At 38.4% G+C, this 25,650-nt stretch overlaps 1 protein-coding gene across 3 annotated transcripts in view; it reads right to left on the bottom strand.

Moving 5' to 3' along the window:
- The window catches only part of LOC139480433 (palmitoyltransferase ZDHHC21-like), a 405,161-nt gene that overhangs the window by 211,669 nt on the left and 167,842 nt on the right, over positions 1 to 25,650 (bottom strand). Inside the window, exon 5 of one of the 3 annotated variants that reach the window (XM_071263508.1) lies at positions 17,496 to 17,634. The exons of the other annotated variants lie outside the window; for them this stretch is intronic. Within the exon in view, the coding sequence (XP_071119609.1) occupies positions 17,496 to 17,634 (139 nt within the window). The remainder of the gene's footprint in view (positions 1 to 17,495; positions 17,635 to 25,650) is intronic. 3 annotated transcript variants of the gene reach the window in all.

Consider the following 25,650-nt stretch of genomic DNA (forward strand, 5'->3'; position numbering starts at 1 on the left):
AAACCTGGCATGCATTTCTACGATCAACCGTTGATACCGGTCCAAAGAGTCTTTTCGGCCTGGCCATTCCTGCACCATTATGTTTCTGTACCTGGTGAAAGCTACAATAAACTCTTGAATGGTCAAGACGTTTTGGAGCCTGTTGTCCGTAGGGGACTTTAGGTGGAGTTCATGATTGCCTACCTCAATTACTCTCGAATGTGAAGAAATATCGTCTGGCATCAAGAGACATGCCAGATTCACATCTTTCCCTTCAATTATTTGTTTCCGAAGGGAGGCCGACACAACCTCAACATCCATCAAAGACGAATATGAACTGGTATTAGGTGAGTTACCTTGGTATTGGGAAACATGTTCCGATGCTGGCAAAGCTGTATATAACGTGAAATTGCCAGTGGCTGGACGACTGCCTCGCCCTGTTGTAGATGGCTGCGGTACGTTGGCCTGTAACTGTTGGAGTGTACTGGGGGGTGTATCAGATTGTCCAAGTGGTATGCTATTGCTTGCACTAGGCTGATTGTGCATGGGTAGGAGGGAGTTCGTGATGAGGTTCACAGAATCCTGCAGTATCCGAACTGTCTGTGCCAGTGAATGGAAGTCCCTGTCAGGTTCGGATTCTGGCATTAGGGCAGCTATGTTTGAAACGGATGACTGTCCTCCGGTGTTGATAAGTGAGTTGACTGTTGAAGCGGGTCCACTAGTGTCCCTTCGGTGATCGAAAACGGAATTATCCACTTCCCTCGTCCCTCGGGAGGTTTAGCTTCCATGTTCTCCATATAGAAACGAATGAGGTGCGGCAGTTTGCAATTCCCGGGCATTTTGGAAATGCCAAGATCCTGTTTTATACGCTTTTGCACTGTCGCTATCGTCCAATTGAGAGGATTCTCATCCGGCGCACTGGCTGGAACGACTCCCGCATATCTATGGCGAGCGGCGCGATTTCTGTTGACACAGTCGCCATCGTCTGCGCCATTGTATGGATCGGCACCTGCGGTCTGCGATCTTGATCTAGTGGATCGTCGTCGACTGCCTCGGCTTGCCATGCTGAGCCACGTGCCTGTGATCGATGCAAGGTTACTTCCGAAGGCACGACTGTCTGTATGTCGCACAAACGCGGCGATGTTGAAACATTGGACTTCGATGTCGGATAACGTTTGCACTTAAAATTACACGAGACACAATTAATGGCTGACTGGGTAGAAAAAAGGGAAAAGTTGCGCATGCGCGCGACCTATGTTTACCTGGCTAATACCAAAATATGGATTGATAAACGAACTGTGGTTGAACTGCATACACATATAACATGGTTAAAAACTACCAATAACGGACTGATACACGGACTTTGATTATAATGGGGCATTAGGATAATTAAGTTCTGTCATACAAATAGGACTAATATTTTATAAACAGTGATTGCAGCCGCTGTGTATTCCCATAGTTTAACAAATAGGAATATCTGAAACGGAAAGTGATCGTACCGTTGTGATGCAATGTAAGGTTATTATGACCGTATTGGAGATACACGTATGAGGTATAAAATTGTGTGCTATGTACATGAAGGGACCTTGTCCGACCAGAGGATGCCATAAACTATACTAAAATATTTAAGTACTAATGAAGACAGTTAAATGGAATAAAAGGCAGATAACATTGTTTTTTTCAAATGTTAAGGGCTTACACAGTTTCGGGTCAATACGCAAAATGTCAGTCAATACCTGGTGTGACCACCATTAGCATTGATCACTGCCACTCATCTCCTGTACATTGAGTGGATCAGACGATTTGTGAAGGCCCTAAGGATCCTCCTGCACACATCCAGAGCAGCTGTGCGTAGTTCATCGGCAGTTGTAGGGACTGGGCGCACATTGTGCAGACACCTTTGAACCTCATCCCACAAGTTTTCCATGGGGTTCAGATCAGGGCTGGGGGCTGGCCACGGTAGAACACGGATGTTGTGTTGTTGCAGAAAGGCCATGGTAGCTCTGGCAACATGGGGACGAGCGTTGTCCTGCTGGAAAATGTGTTGTTGATGCTGTGCAAAAAATGGAACAACGTGGGGGTCTGATCACTTGGTTGATATACCGCTGAGCAGTGACGACGGGTCCCCGACCTTGACCAACATTCAGAAAAACACAAGGGTCCAAGTCTTGCATTAAGTCCAATCCCTGCCCATATCATGACCCTAGGTCCACCCCATGGATCCTTTTCCACAACATTTCAGCAAAACGATCACCTCGATGCCGCCAAATTCTGACTCTTCCATCTGCGTGGGAGACACAAAAGCGACTTTCATCAGAGAAGATGACACGCCTTCACTCACGATGACGCCAATTGTGATGACCCTGTGCCCACTGAAGTTGTGCTTGTCAGCGAGATCTGAGGTTGTTGGAACAGAGACGTCGGATCACAGTGTACCGGCTAATGTGTCGATTATGTGTTCCTATGGTCTGTCGAGCACATTCACTTGCAGTTAGGAACGGATGTCGCTGGTGTTGATGGGTAATCTGCCGATCTTGTTGAGGTGTGGTGATCCTAGGACGACTGCTACGAGGAAGGTCATCTGTGGTCCGTGTAGCATTGTATCCATGCAGGAGACGGTAAATTGTGGTTATGTTAACGTTGAAATGACAGGCAACATCTTGGATAGACTCTCCAGCTTCCAAACGTCTGATAGCCTGGTTTCTCTGAATTTGAGTTAGGCGTGGCATTGGAGTGGTAGGTCCAAGAATCGGCAACAGTTTTATACCCACTACAGTTTGTGACAGTTCGTGCATTTTCGATTTTGCAAGAAATGGGTGCATGATACCCACATATTCATTGAAATGGTGCGTTCTGGCGATTCGTTTTTTATGTAGCGTTTTTACTCAGGGCTTCCAAAATGCAACCAAAAATATTGATAACACCATCAAGCTTCACTACATGATAAAACTCCTATCAATTTATGGTTCCGTGTTTGTTACCTATTTACTTTAAAACCACTTGGGTTTCTTTTGCATGTGAGTATATATCCCCTGCCCATTTTAACATGTTATGGTTCCAAACAAGGTAACTGACCCAACATTTCTCTTAGCCCATATCAAAATAGCTGCAATGGAAATAGCAAAAGGCACCAATTCAGTATGTGTCTGGTAAACATGCAAAGTTTTGTTAGAAGTATTGAATGGGTTTTGAGTTCTGCTCCAGAACCGAACATCACCCTTAAAAAATAAAAATTTCTAAAAATGGGATGGGGGTTAAGTGGAGAAAACAGCGACACCAGGCTGTGAAAAGGGATGTGACGACTCTTAACGTATGATATTTTCGTGGTAATAATAAACAGAAATGAGATCATGTAAAAACCAAAAAAAAAAACACAAAAATATATTCTGTTTGGGCATACGTCTGAACACAAGGCGAAAGAATTGAGAATGAGTGTTTTAATAAATTGTACATTTATATACTTATCCTATCTCACACATTAAATGTCCACCCAACCATCCCCGCATCACAGTTACACCAGACTGTATGCTATAGAATGAAAATGAGGGTGCTGGATATGTCAGGTGATCAGATCGCGTGTCGCAGGGGATTGTAGTGGTGGTTGACCCATGATCATAGTGGTGACTTGGTGATATATGGGATGTGTCGAGATGAATGGTGTTTTTGAAGCTGGAAACTTTGTTCCACACCAGGATCAACGAATAAGAAGAAATGCATAGTGTTAGATAGGATAAGTTTAAAAATTTTAAAAGCTGTGAACAGTTGTAAATAATTAAACATTAACAAATCTATCATCAATACGCAATCAAGGCAGTGTTATTTTTATGACATAAATTTTAAAATGCTCTGTGAAATTGTTCTAAAATCATGTTAGAATCTATGTATTATGAAGGAAACCCCAAATTTAATGTTAAACTAACACTGAAAATACTTATGTAGTATTTTATTGATATATACATCACAAACTTGTGTATATTTTATCATATTCAGTAAAGTATGAATGTTATTTTTGAAACACATTTTATCACACCCATTTTCGCACACCTGTTGTGGAGGTTGATCACTGCCAATCAACAATAGATGTATTGCGTGTATTACAGTGAACAAAATCATCAGCATGTACATTGCAGATATATGAATCATATCCCTTCATATTCAGCGTAACATCGAATAGTGATCCTTATATATCAACAAAATTTCAAACAAGAGTCATCAGAAGATGACAAATCCCCCCGGCCCCTACAAACTCGAAAGAACAAATTATCTGCCTGTTAAGTCCACTTGATGAAGAATTTCTATCTGATCTGTCTGTCAGTATACAAGAGTAGTTATTGAGCTATCAAAACAATACCATGGAATTGGGATTCGGAACTTTGTATTTCTATGTCAGGTACACACTAACATGAACTGTCAAAGTCAAACATGTTGCCAGGGAAACGGAAAAATGTAAATTCTAACAATCCCTAAATAGCAAAAGGCACCAGATGACAAACTGGTCATATGTGTGCATAGTTTCAAGGAAGAATACCTATTAGTTTAAAAGATGTAGTCAAAGTCAAACTTCTTGCCATGGAAACAGGAAATAATATACATGTATCTAAATTCCTAAATAACAAAAGGCACCACTTCAAACCCTGAATAATACATGTTCCAAGTTTGATTCAACACTGTTGAACAGTTTTTTAGTGCTGCTCCAGAAACGACACCTACCTCCACTTCAGCAAAGTTTAACTTGTGTCCATGGATACACGGAAAAATGAAATGTTGAAACATTCCTTAAAAGCAAAAAGGATTTTTTTTAACATTACAAAAGAGCAAAAGGCACCACTTCAGCATGTGACTGATATATCTTTCACGTTTCGATCAAATATACTGAATGGTTTTCGAATTCTGTGAATTCCCATCCCCAATGGAGTCTATGTCCGACTTCTTTCCATAAAAAAATTAAAATATAATTAAAGCTGCAAGCAGCTATTGGCGGGCTCCAAGTAACACTGTGCACAAACGTCCATGTTCGAATCCTCGAAGGGTTTCCTTGTACCAAATCCGTCAAATGTAGGCACCACTTGCAGGGTATGGCTGCTATGCAATTGTCGTGTGCCAGGGTGTCCAAGTCTGTTCTTACCCCATTTCCGACCTCGAACATGTTCAAATCTCAAATCCGTCGCTATAAAAGATATCCAAAATCGGCTAACATTTTGATGTGTTATGTATGGTGGCAATTCTCAGAGAGTTTGAAAGCATTTCATGCAATGGATTCAAAGGAGTATGCATTTAAAGACAGGTACCAAAAAGACACTGTGAAAACCTTGAATCCAATGTGGCAGCATCTAAAAAACATATCAAAAATCGGCTATCAGAATTTAATGTGTTATGAATGGAGACAATTTTCAGAAAGTTTGAATGCATTTCATTCAGTGGATTCAGAGAAGTATGCCTTAGAAGACATACACCTTGAATCCAATATAGCTGCCAAACCACGTGACTAATGACCAAAGTCAAAGAACAAAAAATGTCAAGCACCCAAAGCAGCAGACTCATCCAAAGTTTGAAAGTAATCGGACAAGGAGTAGGCATTTGAAGACAGGTACCAATTCTTTGTTTGCTTAACTCTAGTGACAGTGTGTATTGTGAATTCGCGCCAATGCAGATATGAGCTTTCACAAGCACCACTAACAAAAACTACGATGTTGATATAGATCCAGCTGAAAACACAAATGCTCACCATACATTATGCCATCTAAGGTGTCTGGTTCTGTTATGCGTTTTACACACAACTGTACGTATCCTCAATACGTGCAAGGGCGCGAAACTGTGTGTACAGAAAAAGACTATAGAATACGCTAACGTAGAAACATGAAGTGAACATATAACCGGTCTGTTAAAACTTGAAGTTGTGGTAATAAAAATCATGACACTAACGTGAAAAGATAAGGAAATAATCAGAGAGTACAGCGATAGGAAAATTCCAGTCAAAAACCTACCATAAATCCAACAGTCTGATAAGGATTTATGAAGGAGGTGTGATGTAGGCTCATGTCTTGACTGAAGGACCCTGCACACGGCTCTCGGATGAACCCGCTACCAGAAGCTTATTTAACCAGCTACAGCACTACCGCAGTCTCGCTATGACATTATCGTGCACATGGATCACGTTCCAATATGCACTCGACTGACGCAGCTGCATGGGACTCGTTGTGAGGCCAATAAGCATGCATGCGCAATTCTTTGTTTGCTTAACTCTGACAATATGTATTGTGAATTCGCGGCAATGCAGACATGAGCATCCACATGACCAAAACTAGCTACGACTGTGTATAGTTGTAACATAGCCGAACCTATAGTTTTAGTCATGGTAGCTGCCAGTGTAGACTCGTAGCGCGTACAGTTTTTTAATTTCTTCGTCTGTCATGTTATCAATTTTTTCGATGGTATAATTTTCCCCAAAATATTCGGAACATTTTCCACCGTCTTTCTCTATGTTTCATCTAAAGATTTATCTGTTATTACTTCAGCATGTTGATCAGGTTCTTTGAGCATTTGTTCGATGAGTTTGTTGCATTCCATAATGTAATATCTAAGGAAAAATTTAAGTCTAACATAATGGAATATGGCATATCCAATACAGCCTGAAATAATAAACTGTTGCGAAAGAATGGGAATTTCAAACCACATTATTACATAATAACCACTAATGTTCAATTTATCGTATTTTGCTATATTTTTGCTATAATTTGCTAAGCTGTTGCTAACATCTGCTAAACAGTTGCTAAAGTTTGCTAAGCAGTTGCTAAAGTTTGCTCAGCAGTTGCTTTATTTTTGCTAAGCAGTTGCTATATTTATGCTTAGCAGTTGCTATATTTGCTATATTTTTGTTTAGCAGTTGCTATTTTTGCTCAGCAATTGTATAAGCAGCTGGTTGATAGGTTTTTAATACGAGTTTACAATGCTTCGTTTGAGCTAACAGTTTTCTGACTTTATCTCGTTCGGGCTTGGTATTATAAATAACATCATTTTTGAGTAGACATTCCTCAAATGAATCTCCGTCTTTGCAATGAAACAGGGCTACCCATTTGGTCTGCTCTCTAAGATCTTTCAGGACAGAGTTGTATTTTTGAGTAAGTACCCAAACGCTATGCTCCATATGCCGTCTGGAGAATGCTAAATATCAAAGCATTTCTTTCTTTTTGGAAAGATCTTTACTCGCACTGCAGTCGTCTATTATAAAAATGGTTGATTCTCCTTTGTATTTTTCTTGACATACTCGTAAAAAGTCTTGTAAATGAACTTTGTACACCCCGGGATCATTCATTACCCAGTCTCTCGATAGGTATGTTTTATTAACGCTTATAGTCGGGCACAAAATAATAATATGGTTGAAAACATCCAGATTATGACTTTGTAAAATATCTAGAATAAAAGCTGTTTTTCCACAACCCGTTTGCCCGCAGATGATAGTGCAGTGCGGTTCTTTCGGTAAAAGATTATTATCTGTATATTAAGTTGCGCGTCCATAATCACGTACAAATATATGTTTAATTTACCAGCGGCTTCCTTGAGCTTCGTTATCTGTACAGTATCACCCTCGCTAGCATTTTCTATTCTACGCCCTGTTGTTCGCATGGCGAGCCATAGCGCATACTTCGTGGTAAGGAATTCAGCCATCAGCACATCCCGAGAGACAGATCTTTCACAACTGTTTAAATTAACGGGCTGCGCTTTATAGAAGAGAGTTTTTTAATCTCATCCCACTGTTGATATGCTCGCATGCCTTTGTCTATATAGTTTATTAGGCACGCCCTTGATAGTCAATTCTACTTTTGTAATCTTGGGGTTGTAGAACTTCTCGCTCGGTATCTCTAGCAAATGCATCAGAGGGGTCCTCGAACAACATTAAAATACCTTTCAACGATCTCCCTGGGACGTTTAGATTGATTTTCCACGTCGTATCTCTTTTGTTCATGGTGATCTTTCGGTGTCGAAGCACATGATCGTTCAAAATGGCTACACTTTTGGTATACTGGTTATGAATTTGTCTAGCTAATTCAGGATCTGTTATCATATCATACTCCAGTGAGATATTTTCAATAGAATAGCTACTAGGATCTTCAGTAGCTTTGATTACTCTGCTGTAGTCATTAAATGTGAGTTCATATTCTAACCTATCGCCTAGGGATGCTTGATAGAAGGGCATGTGACTATCTAGTAATTCAAAGTCTAGCAGAATTTAGAATCGGTTACCTTATGCATCAGCAACATCCTTATCGCTTTCGACAGTATTATCACCACTATCAGCACCTACACGCAGTCTCAATGTGTTGTGATTACAAATACCTTGGTACTCTAAGTTTTCCCATTCTTTAGCCGTTCCCCAGAGATCCATGTAACAGAAATATACATCGCTGTTGTCAATACTCAAAACTTCATTACCACTTATTTTAATCATGATTTTCTTAACAATCACATAACCTATGTTCTGAATGAGCTCTCTGCTAGCGTTGGTAGAATTGAAACTAATTGTAAATGATAGTCGTGCAGTTCCCGGAACTAACACATCATGTGTGCCGAGATTAGGAAAGAAAACCTGAAGCGTTTGATTCTGATCAATGGTACTCGGGTTATTAGTTATAGTTAAAGACTGACGAATTGCTTTGACCCCTAATGGATCCCGAAGTCTATGTTGTGGGTTTAACTTGCGCCCATTGACATTGCAAAGATATTGTTAGATTGAAATTATGTAACCTTATGTTTAATATAAAAATAGATGATATTAATCTAGATAACAAAACTGATACTAGTACAATCAAAGAGGGTACTGATGAAACCAGCTTTACGAATCTTAACAATGAACTTTTGAAACCAGCCGTTAATGATTTTTACGATGCCTTAAAAGAAACTCCTTTAGGTCGTGACTATTCAAAGTTTACGATAGATAGTAAAGGAATATTGCCACTGGGTGGCTCTCCGAATATTGATCTTATGAATTCTCGTACTCGTCAGCCCCTAGCCTTGTCTATGATAGCCAGTAAACATGGCATCAACTTTGTTTAAAAGAATTAGGTTTTGTAGACTACTCACGAGAAATACTTTCTGCGAAGACTACTCAGGTTCTTCAGACTGTGTGTACTGAACTCGGTAACATAGATAAAGATAATTTGGAAGAAAGCTCGAAGCTGGCCTCAGACGGACTCGTAGAAATCTTGGATACAGGTACCATCCTCGGAGTTCAGTATTAGGGAATTACGAGGCCTTGACAAGGCAATGCAAACAATGCGGGGAGAACTCATCAATAATATAGCCAAGCGATCCGAACTCGACAAGTATATAGCTTATGAGAAAACAAAACTTGTAACAGGCGGGTGATGAATTCAGTAGACGCAGCGTGCAGAAAGATTGCGTAACTTAGAAGACGAAAGATTGGCACGCCTCGAAGCGGCTTCTAGTAATAGAAAGGCACTTCGTTCACAAATCAGTTGAATTCAAGAAACTATCGATCAAGTCCTCAAGGATGACACTACCTTGGCTGATAAAATTAAAACATTGTTCAGAGAACAAGGGATAACCATTGCCAGTATTTTAACCGCATTGGGATTTATTATATCAACTCTGACTCTCGCATTAACTGGTGGTACAGGTGCTACAGGAGGTACAGGAGGTGGCACACCGCCTAGTGATAAAAAGGGTGTAAAAGAGTGGATAAAAAAGCATTTAAAAGCATTAGGAGAAGCACTGGGAAATCTCGCTGGGAAAGATGCGTCTGCACTTCCAGGTATAATAGGGAGTATTGTTTCCTGGTTCTTGAATTTATTAGCAAAGACCACCACTTGGCTTAGTCAAAACTTGTGGGCTCTGATCGTAGCAATTGCTGGGCTGTTGTACATATCCGCTAAAGACTATTTAACCAAATTAGTTCATTAAGAACTATTTATCCAAATCATGAGTAAACCAGCTGTTTTTTCATCGATATGTTGTTGATTTTAAGCTGCAATATGTGGTGACACTTGTGGTTGTGCGTCAGTAGATGTGTTTTGAGGAGCATCAGTAGATATCTGTGGTTTGACTATTCCCGTTTCGCCTGTGTTTGTTCGCTTTATTAACTCGTTGTTGATATCTGAATTTATACCTGTTTTTTGCTGATCGGAAGCAATAACAATTTTATTATCATAGCCTATCACTTGACTGATCTTAAGTTCCATATTACTCGGAGACATGTAATACATCTTGATAATTTTTTATAGAAGATGGTATGTCAACAGGGGAATTAATAGCATCCTCTATGTGGCAAAAAACTGTTTTTGTGCATCGAGCGCCGTCGCAGAACCAATTATTCCCGTTCGTGTTTGCGATTTTGCACCAAGAATTGCCCATACATAAGTTCTTATTGATTCATTAACTCTTACAACTCCTGGGTTAGTAAAATTATTTTCTGTTTCATCATTAAAAAATTCATTCCAAGCGTTTGTGGTATCGTTCAGTTGTACAAATTTTGTAACAATATAAATTAAACCACTCTTAAAACTCCTCTCCAATCGTTACTCAAAAGTTACCAGTCTTTATACCAATGATGGGTTTTTAAAAAAAAATCATACATTCTTATGTAAAGTTTGTTCGTATGCAACAACTTAAATGGACCTTTGTTAACTTCTTTAAATAAATCATTGCTTTCTTCTTTGATGGTTATTTTCCCTGTGTAAGGAACGCCTAAACCATGGTTAATTCCTTTAATAAGCCAATCTTTACGCATAGAAACACTAAATTCATTCCAAATACGTTCGAAGGCCCTCTTATCGTATGGAATATTTGTGGAATTCCATGCTCGATCCTGCGGTAATGGAGCGCAAATAGTACACGTGAAATGTTAAAACAGACTTATTTTGTTCAAATCCTGGAGCATAAAGAGATACACCACATCCTGTTGTGGCACACCATATGGCAAAGTTTAACTGGTTCTGCCAAAATTGCACTGGATTGTGAAACCAATCGTGCACCATTTTATTGCTAGTTGCTGTGACCCTGTATTTTTCAAAGATATCAGGGAAATTAACAAAATAATTAGCACCAGAGGCACTTACTAAAATCGACTGATTAGTAATGTAAGTTGATTTCATATTTAAGTTATGATATAGTATCTTTGTATATTTAATATGTATGTCACACTCCCAGGAATAACAAATGGCCAGTCTATTCAACTGCTTCATACTATCGATAACTTGGCTGGTCAACTTGAAGTCGCTCTATGCGATGGAACATATTACCCGCAGTGGACCAATATAAGTGCTGCGAGACATAATACTCAGGTACTAGGTGTATTAGATGATAGTGATTACATTATACCTGATGGGTATTACAGCGTATGCTCACTCAATGATGAATTTTTTAAGCCTTTGGGAGTTGGTCTCACACAAAATGAGTCGAATGGGATGCTGATTTTAAACTCTGGAGAAAAGATTTTAATGCTTAAACCGAACATAGCAGATATACTTGGACTTGTAAACTCGGGACGAGAAATAATGACAATAATAAATCCCAACGAAACACGGCATGGAACAAAATGACCCATTTTAGTTCCCCATAAAGAGTTGTGCATCCATCTTGATCAGATCAGTACGACGGATAATATTCAACTCGAAAGTCCTTCAGCTCTGCTGAGAACTATTCCAGTCAAAGATGAAAAATATAATAGCGGTAGAACGGAATCTTTCTCATCATTAAAATATAAAAAATTAAAGCGTGGTAATATTTCAGACCTCAAAATTTCTGTATTAGATGTAAAACACCAACCTGTACATATAGGATACTTGAGTGTAACACTCCATATTATAAATAATGGTTGATTCATCAGGCCCTGGAACACTCAGAAAATGTAATACAATTGCGCTTTCCGATCTCGGAGACACAGAAGGATTACGTAAACCCAGTACCGATGGTAAGTTATATGCTTTACACTTACAAGATAATGTGTAACACTCCATATTATAAATAATGGTTGATTCATCAGGCCCTGGAACACTCAGAAAATGTAATACAATTGCGCTTTCCGATCTCGGAGACACAGAAGGATTACGTAAACCCAGTACCGATGGTAAGTTATATGCTTTACACTTACAAGATAATGTATACAAGCGGAAAGAAGTTACATTCACAGGTAATCTAGGAGATTTAAGCGATGTCGACATTAGTATGATAATAAATCGACTATGATCGAAGAAAAAATAGAGTGGCTACTGAATATCGTTATTACCCCACCATATGTGATGACGGGTAAGGCACATAATATAACTAAGATAATGAATAGTGGGATCGTACTTGGGGCTTATATCCCCTCAAAACGAAAAAGTGTGTTAGTCTCTCCCCTGCCAGAAAACCCAGGATATATGGTATTTAGTCGTCTGGCAGTAAAAAATGTTAGCTTAAATTTGGTTACTGAATTCAGTAATATTAAAGATAACTTGAGTGCAATACCTGATCTTTCTACGCTTATCATTGAAGTCTTGTTTGGTTGGTTGGTTGGTTGGTTTGTTGTTTAATGCCGCACTCAGCCATATTCCAGCTATATGACGGCGGCAAGCCTTGTTTGGAGATGCAGTAGAAGATTCCAATTCCAAGATTCTATCAATTGACGGAGTTGACACCGCGCTTGTAACAGCTGGCATGGGACTCAGTGTAGCCGGTGTTGGTTTATTTACAACTATAATCGCCGCGCCTATCGTACTTGGCATGGAAATAGCCGCCGGAGTCTCAGGACTGGCAGGAATAGCAATAAGATTTATTTCTCGTAAGTTGCAAAAGAAAGCATTGAAACATGATAATATTCGGATACTCGCCGAAGCAAAGTTGAACAGCTTTGAGGACCATATTGCAACAGCAATGGCTGATTGTAAAATATCCCAGGAGGAGTTTCGTTTAGTGCTGCCAGAGCTCACCAAATACAACGCAATGAAGCAGGAGATTCGATCAAATTCTCGTAAGACCAGTGGTATTAGCGAAGACGAGAAAAAAAAGTTCATAGAACAGGGGAGGCAACAAGTACGTCAATTATTCCGTGCCAAAACAAAAGAACTTGTTGGAGATTAAAAATAGATTGCTTCCTATCATTAGATTGTACCGCATAAAAAATCATACCTTCATTCGTTATGTAAACGAATGCTTACATATGTATATAATAATGGAGAATTACAAACCAACAAAGGAAGAACTCGAAAAAGCTATCAAAGCATTTATGCTCAGGGACAAAATTATCAAATGGAGAGAATTACCACAGGGTATATATTATATTAGTGATGTCAAACCAACCAAATACGGTCATCAATTGTTTCTTTCTAATTAGCAAGAAGAGTATATAGTCTGGTCTCCTAGTAAAATGAATGAAGAACTTAGTAAAAATGTTGAATATCACTTTGTTAAAAATAATGGTATACGTATGAGTAAAAATAATAGAGAATATTTTCATTACAATTTAATTTAACTCTTTCAACACCAGTCAACCAGAAGTGTTTACTGCTGGGACACCAAGTTCCCAGAGACTCTTGTGTGATAGGTGAAGCCAACATTTATCAAGGAAAATATCTGCTTGTAAAATATATTTGCTACTACATGTTATACACGATTTGAAAGGTCTGATCCTATGGTTTATATGTATGAAAGTTATGTTTTTCACATTATTTAAAATAATGCATTTACAACTTAATTAAGTTTGTTGTAAATAAAAAATGTAAGCTAACACGTTGTTAACATCCAGTTTAAGGACCAAGGAAGCGAAAACTTGACGATTCGGCAAATATAAGATTTGATAAAATCCACTTACCTATTTCTGTTTTATTTTCATTGTTTACGTAATTGGAAAATCATTTTAAAAAAGAATTATAAATAGTATCTGTCATGATCCATTTCCCGATAACAGCGACTGTCTGCTCAGTAACATGAGTGAGTGAGTGAGGATGGTTTTACGCCGCTTTTAGCAATATTCCAGCAATATCACAGCGGGGGACACCAGAAATGGGCTTCACACATTGTACCCATGTCGGGAATCGAACCCGGGTCTTCGGCATGTCGAGCTAATGCTTTAACCACTAGGCTACCCAACCGCCCCCTCAGTAACATGAAGAAATACCCCCGTTTTCGAGGCTTCGTATGAATAACACGTTCGTCGAAGAATGGCATACGACACATCGCTGGAAAGCTTATTCCTTCATCTACATGCTTGTAACATCGCCTGTTTTTTTTCCGTAGTTATAACAGCTATTTCATTGGATTAAAATTGGTTTCTAATGACGCTTTCTTGCCGAAATCTGCTACAAGTTTTGTGATTGGTCAATTTTGACCTTAGACAGCCAATCAAATTACAGCTGTGATACCAAGCTCGTGTTTAATAAATTTCAGAAGTTGGCGAAAGATTTTTGTTGAATTGTGTTATTCTGAACGTTTTAAGCAGGAAATCACGATATATATTAAAAATATGGAACTTCGTGAATGTATCGAGCTAGGTTACGAGCTGTGACAAAGATTTTTCATGCATATATTTTTGCATTAAACATCGTGTCCGAGCCGAGAATTCAAGGCGACAAAAGCCGAGATGTCATTTGACTTATTACACGCGATTGAACGAAAAGATGGAAATAATAACTTAGATGTAAGTTTGATTACTTTTAGATATATTTTTGTTGATTTTATTTATTACTTTGCATAATAAATTTAAAGATTTGTTTAAAACGTCTTTATTGTGGTGTCCCTGTAGTGGTGGTATAGCAGGGTTCCCCATAGACTCCAATATCTGAGAGTCACCCTGACTCAGCCTACGAATTTTTGGGAGTCAAAAATATTTTTTGAGAGTCAAATGTTTTATTGTATGATTAATGAAATTTAAAGTGTTCACTGTTAATGTTACACTTAAAGTTAAGTATCTTTTGAATATAATATGTCTTTAGTTTAAGTTAACAAGTGCTAATTAATGTTCTAAGCTGATGGTACTACAGAGTAATAAAGGATATATGAATGAAAAACAAAGTTTGTTGGTTATATTTTTTCACAATCTTTAATTACTTCACAGCTCATGAAACAATTTACAGTGACACTAATACAGGATGAATAAATAACATCAGTCTCATCTGTGAGACATAATTTTTTATCATGGATGGATATTAAAATACATTTCATGTCAGATTATAATTTAATACCACTAACTCATTTACATGTTTTATCTAGTTATCTTGTATTATCTCTCAACAGTGAAGTTGAACTGAAGAACTGTGAACACTAATAATATTTTCTGGTTGAATACAGTTTATTAGCAACAATAAACATGCCAAAAGCTTTACATTTCGTATATACCATATTTATTCGTGTATAATACGCACCCCTAATTATGGGCAATTAAATCCTGAAAAAAATATATCTCGAGTACAATACGCACAGACTTTTCTTCAGTCTGATTTCAGGCTGTCATGATCCGTCATCGGAAATAGCATAACAAATCCGAATTAAATTACGCAAGTTAATCCTGTTGTTACACTATCTAGTAATAAAAATGTGTTCTCTGTATATCTGACCTTATGTTTGTCATCTATCTTATAAATTTTATTTAAAACTTCATTCAATAATGTTTACCTAAATTTCGGCAAAAACATGTGTCCCTCCGATACTTACAACTTCCGTTTACCCCGTTCCATAGGTTCTGCTTAACCACATACTGTGACCGCACCAAATCACATTATTCTCCGCAACAATGATAATATTTTCTTCTGTTTCATTTTTTTACGAGTCTACACAGCTAGATAAACATATGTCATGGTTAACTTTTAGTGAGAAAATATGCCAAAACATGAAAAACCTTGTCCATTTGCAGAGTTTACCTTTGTTTACATCACATGCTGTCATCGAAGCCACACAGAGTGTGAGAGTTACGTTCACTTATATATATTTTGTCGTGTACCTCACAGTCGCACAGTTTTAGTAGCATATCTATATAATTATGCAAAACAATATGTAAAGCGGGCAGAGCCTGATAACCAAGACTATTATTTTTTTAGCCTTAATATGGTCAAGTCTTCAAGTACCCTGGAATCAGAACACGTATTGGTCTTTACACAATGTCTGATACTAACGTTACATAGTTAATGTCATCCGATACACTGTTCTGATTTGAGCGTTGGTTTTAAAACGAGAGAAAAGTCTGGTCATGTGACAGGCTATGCAAATTAGCCCGTGGCAGTGGTGTTATGCGAAGTTATGTTACTTCTAAAAACGACGATTAATTAAAAACTAGACGTAAATTTTAAGATGTTTGCATATATTGTCTTCAGAAAATGTTTATAAATTAAGTTCAGGTGAGTAGTTGTAATATTTTCATTCCAAAGCTGGTAAACAACAACATAGATATTTTGAAATTGTGTCAGTCATGACGCAGTCATTTATTTCTGGACGTATTTTTCCTTAATTGAGAGCCATATACGCAAGAATTCTGCGTCAGGGGAAACCCTGGTATAGGTATATAAATCTGGCTCCAGTGGAAGTGGACCCGAACCATCATTACCTATACTACTCCAGCAGACTTTGCAATCCTTAATTGCGTTTTCCTCTTGTAATTTTAAACAGAACAGGACAAATGAAACATTCTTCGACTGAGAAGATTGTCAACTTTATATACATAAAGGTATATACATGAAGGCAATGTAAACTTTGTTGACATTGAAATAGCAATAAGTTATGCTGAGGACAAAGGAAAAGGAACATATTTGATTTACGTACAGCTACTAGCATGATGACACCAGATTTATATTTTCGTATATCGTAAACAATCAAACAAAACACTTGAAATAAGGATTGGTGAAAATTTATAAGTCATTAATTGTTTCCTGCAAATTTTATAACATGATACATTAGATTAACCCAAATATTCATATTTCAGAAACTCAAATGATGACCTCGAAAATTAAGGGGTTTTTTCTGCTTAACATTTGAGTAATAAATATACTGAAAAAGTATATAATTTACCATCGTGCAGTTATTTGCCAATTAAATAATCGAATATATAATCAATTAAAATTAAGATATGATTACTTAAATCAATTGGCACAAATTCATCGATTTCAAAGGGTTCCTAACATGAAATGCAAACCACCTTCACTACTGTAACTTAGGTGAGTTCAAGTAAATCTATAAATTTTGTGTTTGTTTTGGTCTTAGCCTTGGTATGATAGAAAACATCAGGATATTTTTATATAGTAATGAGTAGGTTTCAATCAGTATCAGGAATATATGTGCAAAATATTTCTTCAATTGGCCCTTGTTTATATTAATGAAGCACCAACTGTTTGAAATCATCCACCCTCTTTACAGCACCTTATGCTCAAACAATTTAGCAGGCTAAAGGTTAAACAATATCCATAAATCAAGGCTGGTGGAACTCCAAACTAGTTTTGAAATACAGAAGTGTCAACATGATGGCTGCAGACAACAGATGGTGTACTTCATTGTAGAGACTAAATTGTCTGTAGAACAGTTGACCTGATAATACCTACCTTATCACATTGCTGACATTTTGGGTACACCCAAAAATGAAGCATACATAACAGGAAGACCACTGCACTCAAAAGGAAGGCATAAAGCAGCAGGAGGAAGAAAGCATAGTGGTTTTCTTCTCCAACACAGTTGTTTATCCTGGAAGAAATGGAATCTAAAATATATCTGAGGAAACATCACGATTAATTAAACTATAATTAGATCTATGGAGATGTTGCACACTTCATCTATCCCTAATGCATGCTATCTATTGCTGTTTATTGGCTTAGGGTAAAAATCGTGTTTGATGGTTGCTCACAAGAATTACAAGTTCAAACTCACGAAAACTATTTTAGTAAACATTTGTAAACCACTTTTTGAAACTGCTTGTTAACTGCCATTTGGAAATGATAACATCATCTGTTGTTTCTTAGAATCAACTGCTCATATTATCTTTATCTATAGTTGTTGTTTTTTTAAATATAAAGAAGTTTGTGAGTGGTAGTATGATGATGCAATCCTATTTACAAAAGGGAACATGGTGCAAATTTCGGAAGGGTAGGGCTTGCCGATATTGTGATGTTTTCGCTTGGTGTCATATTAAGTGGATAACGGTTCTTCCGTGTGAAAGGCGGGAAATCCGCACATCTTTCAAAACATTAACCAACTAGAGACAGATTATTGGGGAGGTGGGTGGGATTACTTCTGATGTAATGGAGGTAGTATTCTTAGAATTATTAACAATGATAACTATTGTCTTGATAATTCTTACGAATTATCTACCTCTATTACTTCATTACCAGAATGTATGCGGGAAAAGGCGGGTTCTGCCTCTAGTAAACTCCCTTGTATATCTGACAGTAGGTCAGTAGGTCTAGTAGACTTCCAACTATTCTCAAGTGGACTGGAAAATCCTGCAATGGAATGGTCAGCCAGTATGTGATACCTCTCTTGAATTGCCGATATATTGCTGATATACCTAGTAATGACTGTTAGAGCATTTTGGTTCTGACGACAATTTCAGTAGTGATCTTTCCGGATCTGACGTCAGTTCCGGTTTATGTCATCATTTCCTTCCTTTGATGGCATTTCCAGTTCCCTTTAGGTCATTATGTCATCCCTTCTGGTCATATGACATCACTTCCAGTTCCAATTCTGTAATTTTGACGTTCCTTCCAATCAATTGTGCCACATGCAATATCAAATATCATGTGGTCTTTCCCGAAGCTAATGAACAAAAGGTGTACTCACCTTTAGTAGCTTCTGGTTGAATCCATTTTTTCCATAGAAGGGAGGAAAAATTATGGATTTGCTATAGCCTTAGCAGTGATAACAGGTCCGAACGAATATATACCCTGAAGATCTCATTGCATAAGCTAAACTGGTGCCCAGAATAGGAGGAGCATTTTGTGCTTTTAGGTGATACCTTGAGGCTATAGTGGACTTTAAGGGGCATCTGCGGTAGGAACTACCGCACTCTAGTGGGCGGAGCTTATCCGAGTAATATGACGTCATTAATAACACACACATTTCATTGGTTAATACGTAAACGGGTGATGAGGCGACATGATATGTAAACACCCATCCACGTGGCAACAAGGACGTAAGTTTGTGCAATGACACACTCACCATTAATGGTAGTAAATATTCATCAAACTATTCCACGACTTCTCAACAAACGCGTACGTCTTTGGTTTCAAAACCTTTCTGCTATTTCGTCTTCGGTGATGGCGCACATCTTCATTAAATGTCACTGTGGAATGTCCCCGATCTATGTTTTCAATCCAGTCTAACACACACAAATTCGTCCTGCGCTTGTATTCTCTGGATGAGAACGAAATATGTTTGTTGTGATAAATAAGAGCAGTGTTATTAAAACATTCAACATAATGTGTGTCACGGCACCAAACGTAATCCTGTGGTGTACGATACATTTGGAGTTTGTGAGTAGCATTTCTCAAAATATCATCCGCACTCGGTGATTTCAACAGTGTTTTCGTCGGATAATAGTGTTCGTCTTGCCTGCACCTGGAATCTGGATAACAAAGATCGTGAAAACCCTGGTAATGGTCAATAATGTTGTCAAGTGATGAAAGTAGTTTTTTTTCGCTTCCGTCACACGTTCTCATTGCCCAGTAGCAATGTGTTTTGATGGAGGCAGACTTGTCCGAAAGTTCCTCGTGCCACGTCACTCCATGAAACTTCGCGGGTCCCCGTGACACAGATTTTAATTCCTTGCTGATTCCTTTTGTGGCATGCCACAATGTCGCTCTCGGCTGCATTTTTTCTCCACCCATGACGAGCATCTGTCATAATGTCAATGCCTCAATAATCTTCTTTCTGATCAATAGATTTCAACAATGTGATACACACAGCCTCGTTCGCCGCGTCATCACATGATTCCTTAGCCATATCACTAACAATGTCACAATGACGATCATAATGCGAACTGACGAATGCCTCAGAACAAATTCCCAAGTTAGCATGTGTACAAAATCTTCCATATTGTACAAAACGAAGTCCAGACATCAACAAGCCATGAACAATGCGAGTATTCACTTGAAACTTTCCCCCTTCAATATGACTAGACGTGTCCCATTTTACACAATGCTGACCACAACCGCAGGAAACTTTTCCGACGTGTCCAAATCTGCTTATTTCATTAAGTTTTAAGGCGTGCATACAGTTCTCTTGAGTTGCATGATAATGAACCCGATCAGTTAAATTCTGTAACGCTGACTGAGTAACAACGAAGAGTTCCTCGGAGGTGTCTTCACGCGAATATATTTGACAAGAAGGTGGTATCAACAATTCCCGTTCAGAAGGTTCGGTCTGTTCAAAAGCACCCCGTCCATGATGATTCAAATAAAAGTCAAACACTTCACACAAAACCGAGGGTATTAGAAACTTCAGAAATTTTCTTGGCCATGGTTAATTTAACAGCATCTAACTTGTTATAGACTGAAAATTTCTCATTTTCATCACTCACATAAAACGAATAGTTCCAGAAATGTTGGTAGACGACGATAGTTTTCTTTTTTCATTTCGTTCTTTCACTGTCTCCGAAGAATCAGATGGCCGTTTTCTTCGAGGATTTTCCTGCCTATTTTCATCCCGAAGTCTTGGTACATCCATGATAATTCAGTAGAAACAAGTGAAAAAGTGAGCGTGGCTCACTAATACCCCCGACCCGCCTAGTATGTCAGTAGTTACAAATTAAATAGCTAGGATGGGGTTAGGCAGGGTTCCCTCTAGACTCCAATATCTGAGAGTCACCTTGACTCAGTCTATGAATTTTTGGGAGTCAAAAATATTTTTGGAGAGTCAAATGTTTTATTGTATGATTAATACAATACGTCGGACAGACGTTGGGGTTTGAAAAATTCATAAAAAAATTGAAAATTAATAAAAACAACAAAAAAATTCTTTTGACTGCACCCCTTCATATGACACAGATTATACGTATTAAGTTGGAGATGAATCCACTGAATAGTTTAAGAGAAATCGTGCGGACAAATTTTTCGGATGGACGTTAGGGTTTGAAAAATTCATAAAAAAATGGAAAATTAATAAAAATATTTTTTTTCTTTTGGCTGCACCCCTTCATATTACACAGATTATATGCACTAAGTTTGAGATGAATCCACTGAATAGTTTAAGAGAAATCGCACGGACAAAGTTTTCAGACGGACGTTAGGATTTGAAAATATCATTAAAAAATGGAAAATAAATGAAAACAATTTTTTTCTTTTGACTGCACCTCTCCATATGACACAGATTATATGTACTAAGTTTGAGATGAATCCACAGAATGGTTTAAGAGAAATCGCGCGGACAAAGTTTTCGGACGGATGTTAGGGTTTGAAAAATTCATAAAAAAATGGAACATAAATAAAAATACTTTTTTTCTTTTGACTGCACCCCTCCATATAACACAGATTATATGTACTAAGTTTGAGATGAATCCACTGAATAGTTTAAGAGAAATCGCGCAGACAAAGTTTTCGGACGGACAGACGGAATCTTGGTATAACTATATACCCCCGACATTTTGTCGGGGGTATAACAACAGAAACAATCTAGATCTAGTGCAGAATACGAACACTAAAGTAAGTTTACTTTGAATTCAAGTGATTTCAAACCAACACTAAATTCTAATATCTCAAATCTTTCCGATTTTCAATGTTTCTGTGGAAGTACGATCAGTACGACTTGGTATGTCACAATAGCCTCTCACAGCGAAATGACAGTCTGAACTACACAGTAAGCTCAGCACGCGGGAGCATATGCAAAAACTTTATCCGCGAAGGGAGGTGTGTTTCTCATGATGTCAATCACTGGATTGTCTGGTACATACTCGATTATTTCCACAATGGCGTCATAATTATGACTGGAATATTGCTGAGTGTGGAGTTAAGCAATACACAAAAACAAATCTGTCTAGAAATATAGCATTCACTTACAGAAATACTTACCAACACAACCTGTAACAATAGTAATTAATAATTTGGTTGGTGAAGCAAGGTGCGTTTTGGTGCGTTCTGATCACAAACACAGAACTGAAAAACAGAGACCATATACTCGGTATATGGTCACTGTGAAAAGTAACTATATGTCTGGAATAAACCCAACACACAACCTATTCGGACTGATTAAATCCATTTTTTTCCACTGATAACGCATCAAATGTTGAAATACAAAAACAATCTGGCATCGATGTTATGTAAACAAACTTGCGAATGAAGGTGACCTTCGACACACTCCAACCTGATCAGGGTTATGACCCCGGGATGCAATAATAAATAAAAATGCATTTTATAGTAAATATTTGTTTTCGTTAATATTATTATTAAAAAATGATGTACGTGCTATTTCTAGATTGCCATTATTTATATATATAATTAGAAAATGGGATAAGGCACGACTTTTTGAAACAAATGTGGATTTCTTCTAATTACTTTCTAAAACTTTTTGCATGCCCCCTTACCGACCACGCGATCTCCTAGCAACCACGCCACGAGCGCGTATCCAAACTGGATTACTGCTTACAACATCTGTCAAATAGTTTGCAAGTTACCTTGTCTTCAATATGAGCATCAAACATTTTCGTGTGACGCTTAATTTGACAGAAGAGTTGTTTGAGATGATTAGGGGAGCCTTTGGTCATTTTGATTATGACATTGATGACTTTCTCGTGGAGAAAGTTCCAATTGAAGATGACATAATTCCGGCTGCAAACTCGAATCAACAAGATGGCGCCTCTCTTCCCACCCTTGCAAGTGCAACAGAAACATTGACAAATTCATTGCCGATTCTTGGTATTGGTTGTTCAGTGTCACAGCCAGATTTATTGTGAAGCCCATTGAAGGAGAAGATGCCTGCTCTCACTGTGTTTTGTCAACCCTGCGTGACACAGCACAGGCTGTCGAGGTTAGGGAATGGCGCCCCACGTAGTTGCAGAAATTTGTCAATTCGGAAACAGCGCTACAAATACTTCTGGACAGAGCTGAACAGACGAAATGCTTGGAGAGATCCCAGATACCTGGACATGAAGAGACGGATGTTAAACGTAGGCGTGGATGCAGGATTGGTGTGGACAAAACGTGAAGTGATGCTAGATTGTGTCTTGAAACTTGTGCGCGATTTATATCCAAATCCACCGAACAAACAATACATGGGACACATGTGGATCTAAATATAAAACTCGTTTTGATGTGTGAAAAAAATTGTGAAAGAAAAGGAATCAGTGATTAAAATTTTCTTGGAATATGTGCATTGGATTTTTCGTTATCGTAAGTACAAGTACAATATCTAGAATGGTCTATTGTAGGTCAGAGCATCTAGTCTTGTTTTGTTGCCTTTTAATACATTTGGTATCAGTTGGTTTTGTGCATTGTTATGTTAATAGACGTGACATGTTGCTGTGTTGTTGTCAAAGTAAGAAATATTGGCGCAACTTCAGGTTTTCTAAATTTCGCATATTACAAAACAATAGTTGTAAAAACCTTATTAATTAACGTTTTAAAAATGTGATCTGTCTATTTTGTAATATGATAGGCCTGACTCTGGAATGCAAGTAACCAAACAAATGCCCAAATATTTACGTTATTATCCGAAAAAATTGTATAATCTTGTCGCTTATTAATGTTACTGTTACTGTTGCCGTTCATCCGTAAATATATACTCCAAATTACAATTTGACAACATTCATCTGTCACGTGTACACATGACCATGTGCTTTGCTATTTATAGCGCAACCGTAAATAAGCTGGTGGTGCGGGTGATAGGAATGCCTGACAATGCATCGTCATGGAATGAAGCCAGAGAAGGTCTTGATGTTAGTATGTTGGAAGGGACACTAGAGTGTCAAGAGAGAGGTCTCGTGTGTCGTTGATCCAGGATTGTAGAGGGCGTAACTGCAGCCTGCCCCTGTGGGTCATATCCTGTAGTGAGGTTAATTAATAATAAAGGACATCCACCATCTGATCGAAAGACGTGGCTGAGATAGCGCCTTGTCCATCATTAGAAGAGTGTAAGTAAATCGATGTCCGGAGGGCAGAGATGTCCCATGGTGTCCCAAGCAAGCTCCTATGTAGAGGATGTCTCAGGTAAGTGTCAGTTCTGACTTGGAGGGATGAATGAGGGACCCCAGATGTGTCATGAGTCGAGTTTGGAAAACCCTGAGTGAGTGAGTGAGTTTGGTTTTACGCCGCTTTTAGTAATAATACAGCAATATCACGGCGGGGGACACCAGAAATGGGCTTCACACATTTTACCCATGTCAGGATTCAAACCCGGGTCTTCGGCGTGACAAGCAAACGCTTTAACCACTAGGCTAACTGACCGCCCCTGGAAAACCCTGAAGAAGCTGCAATCTGTCCTAATTGACCGGGTCTTCAGTATTAATCTGATTATTCTTGAGGTTTATACTGTCGGACTGAAACATTTCGCTGAAATATGTAACCCACATATTCTGGCTGATAGTGTTAAAATGATGGGGTTCTGTGGATATACCCCACTAGAGAGTTGTCCAAATATCCATGGAGGCGGACCTGTGTAGATGGGCGAAACTGAAGATTTGGGCTGTTATTTTGTTGAACAATCAAGGGGCAACCAAGATCCCAAAAGGAAGTACCGAGAACTCGTAACGACGAGCATTAAACTGGAAAATAGTAGATATCTCTGGGATGATGGATGAATTGGCACATGCAGGTATGCATCATGGACGTTGATGCTAAAGAGCCAATCTCCTTAACGTTGTGTTGAACATAGTTTCTGTACAAATTCCATCTGGAATTTTGGAGGAGGTATCAAGAAGTATTTGTTCAGGACCTTGAAGTCTATGATCATTCTCATTTCGGTAGAATTCTTCTTTTGAACCATGAGTATCAGGGAGTTATATTTCATACTCATGTGTGTCTGTTCCTGGATGGCCTGCTTGTCTAATAAGGTTTTGATGGCTAGGTCGGCTGCAGCCAACTTGACTCCTTCCAGATGGAAACTGAGACGCTTGGAATGGGATACAAGCTTAGTTAAGGTCTCAAAGTGTGGCTTGTAACAAATGATTGATGATGTCTAGAATAGAGCAGTTGGCTGTAATAATTTTCCAGCTGTCGGCAAAGTGTAATAGACGTCCTCCCACTGTACCTAGGGTCAGTAGTAAAGGGAAAGTTGGTAATTTTAGATCTGTAGGCGTAACCAAATCAAAAAGGTCTATGATGGTAGTAGGTGCAGGGGTAGAGTCATATACGGTCCCCGCGTCCCCCTGACTGGATCTATGATGATTGGGTTCAGGCTGGCAAAAGGAATCAGCTTGTTGTAGGCAATCAGGACCCGGTTGTATCAAAGCCTCATTAACTAATGGCTACATTAAACCCTAATGATACATTAAATGCTTAATGCACCATTAGTTAATGGCATCATTAAAATCGGTTGTATCAAACGTTTATTAGCATATCATTATCTAATGATGCCTTAATGTAAGTGTCTTCATTAACCTGTCATTAAATTCGGTGTTTCCCCTAAATATTTCCCACAATTCCTTGATGTAAACACGTACGCGTTACTTCCGGTCGTCTGTCAAAATGGCATCGTATCAACCTAAACCTAGGAATAGAAACAAGAATTTCGACAGCTCCGAAATTCAGCTTATTGCCGAGTTGGTGGAGAAACACA

The sequence above is a fragment of the Haliotis cracherodii genome, unplaced genomic scaffold, assembly GCF_022045235.1.
Source record: "Haliotis cracherodii isolate W230 unplaced genomic scaffold, xgHalCrac1.p SCAF_4, whole genome shotgun sequence".
Classification (NCBI taxonomy): domain Eukaryota; kingdom Metazoa; phylum Mollusca; class Gastropoda; order Lepetellida; family Haliotidae; genus Haliotis; species Haliotis cracherodii.